Source organism: Balaenoptera musculus, chromosome 4 (assembly GCF_009873245.2).
Source record: "Balaenoptera musculus isolate JJ_BM4_2016_0621 chromosome 4, mBalMus1.pri.v3, whole genome shotgun sequence".
In the NCBI taxonomy this organism is placed as follows: domain Eukaryota; kingdom Metazoa; phylum Chordata; class Mammalia; order Artiodactyla; family Balaenopteridae; genus Balaenoptera; species Balaenoptera musculus.
The window spans coordinates 46,430,875-46,441,717 of NC_045788.1; the positions used below are offsets into that span (position 1 = coordinate 46,430,875).

The 10,843-nt window shown below is 43.4% G+C and overlaps 1 protein-coding gene across 4 annotated transcripts in view; it reads right to left on the bottom strand.

Moving 5' to 3' along the window:
• GOLIM4 (golgi integral membrane protein 4) overlaps positions 1–9,291 on the bottom strand; it is an 80,553-nt gene extending 71,262 nt beyond the window's left edge. For all 4 annotated transcript variants that reach the window (XM_036850068.1, XM_036850070.1, XM_036850069.1 and 1 more), the window contains exon 1: positions 9,069–9,291. In XM_036850068.1, the coding sequence (XP_036705963.1) occupies positions 9,069–9,255 (187 nt within the window). In that variant the 5' untranslated portion in view covers positions 9,256–9,291. The remainder of the gene's footprint in view (positions 1–9,068) is intronic.
• Between the last annotated feature and the right edge of the window lie 1,552 nt (positions 9,292–10,843).

The window sequence follows — 10,843 nt, forward strand, 5'->3', positions numbered from 1 at the left end:
TTAAGGGTATGAATGAAGGTGAGGAAAATCTTATTGGAAACTAGAAATTACATAGTGGCAAAAGGTTTAACAATACGACACTTACGTGTAGTTACGTGACCTGCAGACCCATGCATTTATGTGAGATGTTTAAAAAGTGCCAAATGAACTGGGTGATTTAGTTAAGGAGCTTTCCCAGCAAAGTACTGAAGATGCTACCTGGTTCCTTCTTGCTGTTTATAGCAAACTATGAGAATATAAATCGGGGGAGGGACTACCAAACAAAAAAGGAGGCAGGACCTGAAGGTTTTGAAAATCCTCAGTCTCTCTAGACAGCAAACAATGCTAAAGTTAAGAAATAGTTTCCAAGCAAAGATCATTTCTAGGGAACTGTCTGAGAAAACATGGTCTAAAGTGAGATCAACGGTGTAGCTTCTGAAATCCTTTTGGTAAGCCCTGGGAAACATGGCATCTCAGAGTACTATTCAGTCAGACCGCAGGATCTCCTACAACTTTAAGGGTGTGACTCACAGATACTCTCAACAGGCCTTTGGTAAGTTAAAGGGCATTGTCTCTCCCTTGCCTCTGCAGAAACTCAAGGTAGAGAAGGAATCATCTCCAAGATGGGTGTGGTTTTTTGTCTAACAGAGTAAACCTCAACAAGTTTCACAGGAGACCCACAAAAATTTTGAGAGGATTTTACCAGCAGATACACTGCCAGTTTGGACTGGAAGGAATGCAGTTGGTCCTAAATGAAAAAAGGCCATAGATCCCCAAAATTCTACAGGCAGGAAGCTGACTGAGAAAACTCAGCTGCCAACACATGCTACCTTTCATGAAAAAAGGAAGGATGACTCAGTAGTCCATAGGGTAGAATCAAGAACCATGGAGAATTATTCCCGGGCCTGGACCTAGTTGAGGAACATTTGCCTAACTGGATTTCAGAATTTTCATGGACCAGCCACTCCTACACACCTTGCACTTTCCGCTATTTTGAATAAGAATATGTAGGTATCATATACCTGGCCCACTGTTGTATGTTGCTTATGTTGAGGTTTAGTTTCACAGATCTACCAATGAAGAGGAACTATACTTGAGAATTTGTACTTGAGGAACTATATCCAAGGAGCCATACCCACACCTGGATAAAACTTAGATGACTTCTGGATTTTGAGCTGATACTCACCTATCTAGTAAAGAGGATATATTTTTCATCTTCTAATAAAAGTGATGTTTGACATCAGGACTATTTAACATGTTTTACAGAATCAAACCTTTAAAAAGGATATAAAGTCCTTTTAAAACTTACCTCTAAATGTTTGTTAATAGGTTGAGAGATTATTGCAGTAGGAAGCATAGATTTACAATATTAAATCTCACTAATGTAAAACTTGATAAACTGTTCTACACTAACCAAACTAATCAAGCAATTTATCAGCTGCCCAATATTAATCTACATTTAGAATACTTATTTTATAGTATCATAGCTATTGTCTACAGCATACAAGCAACGTCAAAGTTCTCTTACATACCTTGATTTGTAGAATTTTTTTTTTTTACAAAAATTCCACTTAAAGAAGGGCTTTAAATGAGAGGTGAAATGGGAAATAGAATGTTTGACTCTCCTAAAATGATTATATATTTTTCTTAAGTTCACTTACTCTCAAAGGAAAGGAAATGGTGTCATTCAAATGTTCTAAAATGCCTCATTCTTCAGAATGACAGCACATCTTTCACTTTTCTATTCACTACGTATCATATTGTGACATTTTATATGTGAAAAATAGCTAAAGCAGTATTTTTTTTAAATGTCATACTATTATAACGAGCAATTTATTTCATGCCCATGTCCCTCCAGGCTATGAGCCTATTTAGTGAGCCTTATTAGTGTAGGGCAGTGGCTGGCATGTCCTCTGGAAAAGCACCCACGGGCCAATAAAAACAAAGAACACAAGTGTGCCATTCAGAAATACATAGCATTGTTTAAAAATAGCAACACCCATGCTGCTCAGACAGAGAGGCGGGTGCTGCCGGTCTCCAGCCGGGCGCCGTGAGGAGTGCTACGCTGTTCTGGAAATCAGCGTACGTGGGCTCTGGGCTCAGCTTGAGACATGCTAAGTGATCCATCCTCTTCGGGATTGTTTTCTTAACTGTAGAATTCAGTGTCTGCATCACCAAGTGATGCGTTCCTAAACGTCAAGACATGCAGGTACTCATAACACGAGTTCTTATTTTACACATGCAAAACCTGTCTAGGTACAATGGGTTGCCAAATGCTCACTTTTTACCCTGACATAAACTTCTAAAAAGGAAACTTTACACTACTACTTTGTAAATGAAAACTCTGACTTAACGTGCCATTAATGGGTAGTAACCGTAATATTTAAATACAATAAAACAACAAAACAATTATTAAAGTCTACTTGTCAGGCTGTTGGCTGCCTGAAGTCTGCTCTCTGAAAACAAATGAGCAACTATATCTAGGAGAGAGGCTCTAGTATCAAACCGAGAGTGTCTCCTTGACTTGTCAAGAAAACACTGAAAGGGAATTCAAAAGGGCAGAAGTTTCTCATGTGATTTGATGTTATTTTATGCAGCATCTGCAGATCACCTAAAATCAACTCCAGTATCAACTAAAATCACCTTTTTCAACAGCACCGAATGTCCTACACTCTGGAAATGCTGCATCAAATAATCACACCTGTTACTTCTGATTCTAAATTTTACCTTGAATCCTCACACGACCCACCTAACCCACTTTCTCAAAACCTGTAATATTGTCGCAGAGACACTAAAATAATTTTGAGGGCAATGGAGTACTGTGGAAAGAACACAGGCTAGGAAGTCACATTGGGGTTCCAAGTTCAGAGTCATTAGATTCGACCTTGACACTGGCAAGTGAATTTACCCCTCTGAGTCTCAGACTGCTCCTTCACACCAAAGTGCTCAGTCAGGGTTAGGTGAGAAAATGCATGTAACGTGCTTAAGCCCAGCACCTGAATGTGGCAGACACTCAATAAATGGTTATGTATTTAACATAATTTAATTCTTTCAAGGAAATTTTCAAATTTCTATCAAAATAAATTCGTTTCAAATAAGAGTGGCTTGAAAGAAAAAATACAGTTGGCCATTTTTATTTTACAGTAAAGTTATATTATACATACCTTTCACTTCCAAACAAAGCTACAAAACCCATAAACCACTGACTGGCAAAAGTAGCAAACACATTTTGTCCTCAGTGATAAAATAAGAACACTTAGTTGTCAAAATGAAAAACAGCAACTCTTAGCTGCTACCATGCAAAGCATTCTCAAGTCCTGTCTCACCAAAAAAGGGTCAATATGGTAGAAAAGACAGAGTGAGAGTGTCTTTAATCAAGTAAAAGTTTCAGCCAAGGTGGGCATATGGCTCTGAAAAGAACCACATTTAGACCACAGATAATGACTCTATTACCTACTAGATGTAATACATGGCGGGCAAAATAAAAAGTAGCCCAATATTAATCCTGCAACAGCAGTCCTGGTTACCTAGTAAATGTCATAGTGATGCGCTCTGGGATTTGTGCCAGTCACATTAGATGTATTATTTCTAGTCCATGCAAGTGTGCAAAATAGACATTGCTATCCCCAGCGAACTAGGAAGAAACCGAAGTTCAGAGAGGTTACCTGCCTGCTCGAGGTCACTCCATTGGTAAACACCAGAGTTGCATTCAAACGGTATCTGATGCCAAACCCACTCCCCCTTCACTAGTCCCCATTTCTTTCTTTTTAGGACATGCAGATGTGGGCAAGAATCTTTCCCAATGCTTTGAAATGTCATAAACTGATGTTAGTCCCCTTCTCTCTCTCTCACGTCTTCTATTTTCTCTCAAATCATTTGCATTTTCGTCCTCCCGGCTTCAGTCGTCATTCTCAAACTCCAATTCACTCATTACTTAAGTCTCTAAAACCTGGTCTTGTGTCCCAGCTCTTGGTAAGGCAGGTGGGAATTTTAAAAGGTCAAGGTAAGTTTTCCAATCTACTTGGATGTAGTGAACTGTATAACATGCCTGGGTCTTCTACCTCGGACTTAAACAAAAGGCTCACAGATACTGAGCAATTCTCTTCCCTGGTGAACCAATATTGGGGAGTTCTAATTTACAGGGACGACTAAGGCAGGTACAATGTGTGGAATCACACATATTCGTGCATGTCATATATATTTAACAGAATGTTTAACTGAGTCATATTTTCAAAAGTTATCTATCTTTTATTCAGGAAATAAATCTTAAGGCAGGGTTTTACATAAAGAGTTTTTATGTCTGTTCCATTTTTAAAATAGAACAGAATTAAACAAAAACAGCTTGATAAATTTCACCTTTCAACTGCACGATGTATGTACTTCAGTGAAAATGTCCATTTAATAGACAACATCTAATTGATGTTTGTATGTCCTAACTTTGCGCTTGAAAACGAGTATCCCTACTATGCATTGCCTATACCCGTGGGGCTAAATTACTGAGGTCTGTGAACCACTCTGTTGTACATGAAGTTCCCCAGTACTCCAAAATGCAAGTATCACCCTTCTAAGCACTGTATACCCACTAACACTATTGATCCTATGACAAACTATTATAAACACCATTATCCTGATTATTACATATGATGAAAGCAAATCACAGAGATGTTAAGTAACCCAAGATTACCCAGCTGGTTAAAAAAAAAAAAAAAAAAAAGATAGCAAGACATCAAATCCAAGAGCTCTGACTCCTCAGCCCACATCCAGTACATTTCACCGCTCACCATATATAAGCACATTCATTGGCAGAGAGCCAATGAATATATAGGTATAGACCTATATATTTATTGATCACCTACTACAGTATATGCCAAGCACTTAGCACTGGAGATGAAAGAATTTTTTAAAAGGCTGGTCCTGAGCTGAAGGAGAACTTTTTTTTTTTTTTTTTTAAAGCAAATTCAGGGTAGGTTGAAAACAAAGAAGAAACCAGATACAATATGTTTTCATGCTCAGGCAAATGGGCCATTCTACGTCTCAGGGGAACATAATGCAAAGGACAACTAACTTGAATAACCATGTCACCCTTAGAAGCACCAAACGTGTTTGTTTTAAATAACTGTAATACACTTATCTGGAATAGGAGCATAGAAGACATCATATGAACCTTTTCTTGATGGTTTCTGGTCATCACTGGGAAGACCAGGAGCACTGCAATAATGTAATACAATGTTTTAAGAATGAGGGACTGTTTGCCCCTACTTTTTAAAAAAAATTTAAATAGTTACATCCCTCTCCCAGATCTTACTGCACAAGGTTACTGCCTACCTCTAGCAATCACACCCTCTCCTAATCTGACATGATATAAAGAGAGTTAATTAGTAACCAGACTTGAATTCTAAATTTAAATTGTCAGGGAGGGTCCCTTCTCCAGAGTAAAGTACTTGGATTTATTCCAGTCTGCCTATTTTCTTTGATGTTCATTTAGGTACAACAAAAAAGGAGCTAATTATAAAAACAAATTCTGCCAATTTCAAAATTTTTACCCATGGCGACCCTGGGAAGAGAAAATGATCAAATATCTCAAACAGGGACTGTTATGATAACAACAGCTAAGGTTGAATGAGCAGTACCTACTATGTGCTAGGTATGTGCTAGGAGCTTCACAGGTATTAATTATTTTATCCTCACAGTATTTTATAAAATAGGTCACTCTAATCTCCATTATATAAATAAGAAAAATGAGGCCCAAGATCACACAAAAAGTTGCAGGGCTAGAATTTGAATCACATGCTTGGGGTAAAAGAAAAAAGCCTCAAATGTCTTTGCAGCCAAGCCAGCGAAGTAAACGTGTGAATCAGCTCAGTCTTAAGATTACAGAGCTGTGGTTCTCGACCTTGACTGCACATTGCAATCACCTGGGGAGATTGCCAGGTATGTTCCACCCCACAGATTGCGAGTTAATTGGACTGAGAGTTGCCCCCAGGTGATTCTAATGGACAGTCAAAGCTGAGAACCACTGTTTATAGACACAGAAAATGGTGCATGGCCCCAAAAGCATTTTTGCTTTTTTTTTTTTTGGCTGCTTGGCGAGGAACGTGGGATCTTAGTTTCCTGACCAGGGATCTAACCCGCGCCCCCTGCAGTGGAAGCTCCAAGACTTAACCACTGGATCGCCAGGGAAGTCCCAAAAGCAGTTTTTTAAAAAAAAAATTCTAAGTTAACTAAACACTGAGCTGGTCAAAGGTTGTTACTACTGCCTCTGCCACCAGAGGTAACCTCTGCCCCACTCCTCAATATAATTAAGGAACACTATGGATGGAAGATAGAGAGGCTGGCAGACACAGACATTTGTTTTTAGTGGACGGAGCATTGCCAAAGTCTGGAACTTTCCCCATGTAAACCCCTGCCATTTCCTATTTATGGAACTGTTCTACTCCAAAATACACTTGGAGTTAGACATAACCTACTTTCAGAATAATGTCTGGTGTACAACCCATTATTAAACTGAAGATGACCTAAATATGTTCATTTAACAAATGTATACCTTCAGATTACATGGCCAAATTACTTAATGTTTTTCAAGAGGCATTTTTTAAAAAAAGAAGGCCACTCATAATTAACTCTGATTTTAATCCAAGCCAGGTCAAGAGATCTCACATAACTAAACAAGTCTTAAGAATGGAGAGTTTAATGTCCTAAAAACAAATCTATACGTGTACATAGCACCGCTGAGTAAAATGTCATTTGTCATTGGAAAAGGGAAGCAAAAGCTGCGTACCATCAGAAAATCTTCATTAAATGGCCTGCAGATGTGAAATCCAAAATAAATGCTACAGAATAGAATTGTGAAAAATGAAGAATTGTAAAAAAAAAAAAAAGAAGGAGAAGAAGAAACTGTAGCCTGCTTGGGAAATAATTCTTCACACATAATCATATTGCAACTGTGCAGCACCACAATTCAAGAGGAAATGGCAAAAGACTAAATTAAGAAATGGACTGTAAGGCCACTGGTTCAAACTAGCTACAACATTTTTTTTTCATCTACTGCAGCAAAGCAAATGTTGTGTATTTTAATGGTCTTGTATTACCACTTACCACCCCTCTCCCCCACTACCACCACCAAAAGAAGGCAAATAAAAGGAGAAAAAAAAACTGAGATGGATTTTCTAAATGGAATACTGCAAATAAAGGCCATGACTCAGAAATCAGGGCCTCCTCAGTCAATGAGTTCCAGCACTGGGAGTTTAGGCAAATGTGCTACTTGGGCAAAATATTTCATTGTTGTTACTTGGTTTTTTTCAAAAAGCAGACAAGGAAGTGAAGTCTGAGAAAGCAGACAAAAGTGCTTGGGACTAGTTTTCTCACCACAGTTAAAATCTGTTTGTTGACTGAATAAGTATATACATTGACCCCCTCCTGAGTGTCAGGCACTGTGCAGCGCTGAGGATGTATTGGTGAATGTGACAGTACCTGCTCTCATGACTCTCCTGAACTAAGAGAACAAGGCATCAACCTTGCATAATCCACCATATACACCCTTCCAGTCACGTGTGTGAAAACCCAGTCCTGCCATTGTACTACTGGATGGCAAATTTTTCCCTTGGTCTAACTGCTGCTGGTGTCTTCTAAGTAAACAAGTAAATAAATAAATATCCATATTTTGCATACCAACAATAACTCATGGATAAATTTCAACAAGTTTTAAAGAAAAAAATTTTTAAAGTAAGACTGAATCAAAACAGATTTTCCTTTTGCGCAAAGCCCAGCTCACGTATTTTCATTGCCTGTGGCTACACAGCTTCAGTAAGCTAAAAATACTTCCTTTGTTTCTAAATTGGGAAAAGCAAATAAGACCAAGAATCAGCTGTGTATCCTTTTCTCTCATATTTTTTTTTTACTAGAAAACATTCAAAATAGCTAAAGCAACGAAAAGGTATCTGTTTTATATTTGTACAAATATACAATGACAGATACTGTCCATGCAGCTTGTATCTTCCTAGTAATATGAAATAAGCTATATTTGCATGATCAGCAAGGACTGTCAACATTTCACTACTCACAGCCCTTTACTATTTTTACTTTTTTTGGTGGAGAGAGGGCTGCATAAGTGTTGAAAACTAACCACAAGTACAAGAAAAAGCTTTCAAAAAATATGTAAAGGACGACTCTGCTCTTAAGAAGGCCACATGGTGCTTACTTTGCAGTCATGCATCATTTATGTTCCCGAAATTTACGTTAAATGGGATTCTAACATAGAAGGATAGGAGCTTTCCGTCTTTCTGCAGGTATTGCTCACGTTGTGTTTGCTGTGTGTCTGGCAAAGTGAAAAACCAGGTTTCTCCTCTTGCGCTTCTCAAGGCTAGCTGTAACTAACACACACACACACACACACACACACACCCACCCCTACCTCTCCGGGACAAACTGAAAGTTACTCAGTTTAATAAAACTTATTTTTTTCTTTTTCCAAAAACATACCTGCAGGATGGTGAACAGTAGCGTGGACTTTTCCAACACATCCAACATCTCTAAAGTCACACTAGTGAGTTAACAGAAATAAGAAACTAGCAGGTCTAGGCTCCATTCGACTGGGCCATTAGTTTGGACCACCGGGTCATGGCTTAATTTCCCTTGAAGAAACAGCACAGTTTGAGAAATCTCGGCCAAACTCCCCATTTCTTAGGCTACTGACAACGTCAACTGGAAAGCAAATGCCTAGAAACCAGGAAACCGTGCCCCTCCGGATGGGCTGGCAGGAGCGGAGGCAGGGATCCTGGCTTGTCTGCCCGGATTGCAGCTGGGCCTTTGACAAGGGCTGGGGTAAAAGACTCAGTGTGTGCCCGCCCATCCATCGCCCAGTGGGACCTGGGCTGGCGCTGCCAATTTCAAATGTAACCACTGGAGGAAGCGGGAGGATGCGGATGTGTCATCTCTGACACTCCGGGGTCCGGCGGGGCTTGCCTCTGATGTCCCTGAAGGTCAGAGGTGGTGCCCGCGGTGCCAAGAGCTCATCAAAACCACTTTTCCAGCCGGGGCGGGAGGCGCGGGGCAAAGTTGGCCACCGGCCGCGCGCGTCCCGTTAACCGTACCTTGTAACTGGGCGGAAAGGGACTCCTGGTGCTGCTGGTACTTGAGGGCCACCGCTTCGGCTTTCCGCAGCTGTGTCTGCAGCTCGTAGTAGAGCATCGCGCCATAGAGAAAGCCGAACACCACGGTCAGCAGCAGCAGCGTCTGGAAGATCCGCTTCTGCTTTCGGGAGCACATCCCGTTTCCCATAGTCCCGTCGGGACCCCGCGCCGCGGCCGTCCTCGCCGCCGCCGTCCCTTCCTCCCCTCGGCCCGAGCGGGCGCCTCAGCAGCGGCCGCCGCAGGAGGTGGCCGGACGCAGCATGAGGAGGAGACACGAGACACAAAAGCTGGGCCGGAGGGGAAGTGGCGCCCGCTCAGCCTCCGCGCGCCGCGGGGCGTGCAGCCATCGACGCCGCCGGGGCAGCCGCCGCCGCCAAACTTTGGCGAGGCTGTGTCTCCGCGAGTGCCTGGGCCCGGGAGGGGGCCCTCCGCATACTTCTGAGCGGGCTGTCCTCGCGCCGGTCCGCAGATGCCGCCTGCCTTGTTCCCTCCTCCCCACTTTTTGGCCCGGCTGCCCCCGGCGGCGCTCGGAGTCCCGCCTCTGCCGCTCCCCGCCCCCTCGCGGCGGCTCCCACTGCGCGACTTTGTTGCCACCAAGAGGGGGTGCGCGCCCAACAAAGGGAGCCGGGCTCCAGGCGGCGCCTCGGCGCGCGGCCCGCGGGGGTGAGTAGCTGGGTGGGGGCCGGCTGCCCCGGCCGGGTTTGGGGGACGGCGGGCCGGTTTCACTGACGGGGCTGCGGAGCCTCGGCCGCCGCCACCTCCCACCTAACTTACGTGTCACCCACGGCCCCGCTATTCTGGCCAACGGGATTCCGGGAGGAAGTCCCACTCGGGCTCCCCGCTCATTGGGCCCGTCAGAGCCGCCGCTCCCTCCCTTCGGGGAGGCAGTGCCGGGCTCGATTGGACGTCCGCTTTGTCCGTCCGACCCCGGGGCCGCGCCTTCCCTCGAGCGCGGGGGCCGGCGAGGGGCTCCGTGGGCCGCGCGGCCGCCTGGCGCCGGGGTACGCCCACGTGGAGTGCTGGTGTCGGGGAGAGGCCGCGGAGCCAGCGGCGGGGAGGTCGGAGTGCGCTGGAGACGCGTCCCGGCTGACGGCTGGGAGAGATACGGGTGTGTGTGTGTGTGTGTGTGTGTGTGTGTGTGTGTGTGTGTGTGTGTGTTTGTGGTCCTGCCCTTGGAACGCACGTGGGGAGAGGAGTACAGTGTATAAAGTGGGAGAGAGTGGATAGGAACAGCTGTGTACACTCCACCAAGCACCCTTTCCTTCCCTGTCCAGTGGGCAGATGCAGCAGGCACACGGGATAGCTACAAGGTCAGCACGATTTTCTTGTGAACCGGAGGTGCCTTGTCTACTGAGTCTTGCCCCATCCAGTGTACTATCGCGGATGCGTGTGTCCTCACAGATGGCAAGACACAAGTCCGGAGACTCGAGCGCGCTAGCATGCTAGACTTACCGCTCAAGTGTACACGTGGGTTGGGGAAATCAGCTTGTCTTTGGCAGAGGGGAAAGAAATGATCTCATATGTTTTCCCTGGCTGCAAATAGAATAATTTTAAAACAAATCTTACAGGCTGAAATGAGTATGCATTTATTTTGTCATATGTATTTGTTCTATTGTTGGCAAAAATACATCAGTTACACTGTTAAGTTACATTTTAAAGGCCAACAAAGGTTCCCTATGTAAAAACAAGTAAAACGAACATAATAACTACAAACCTCTTCAAAGAAAATCCATAGT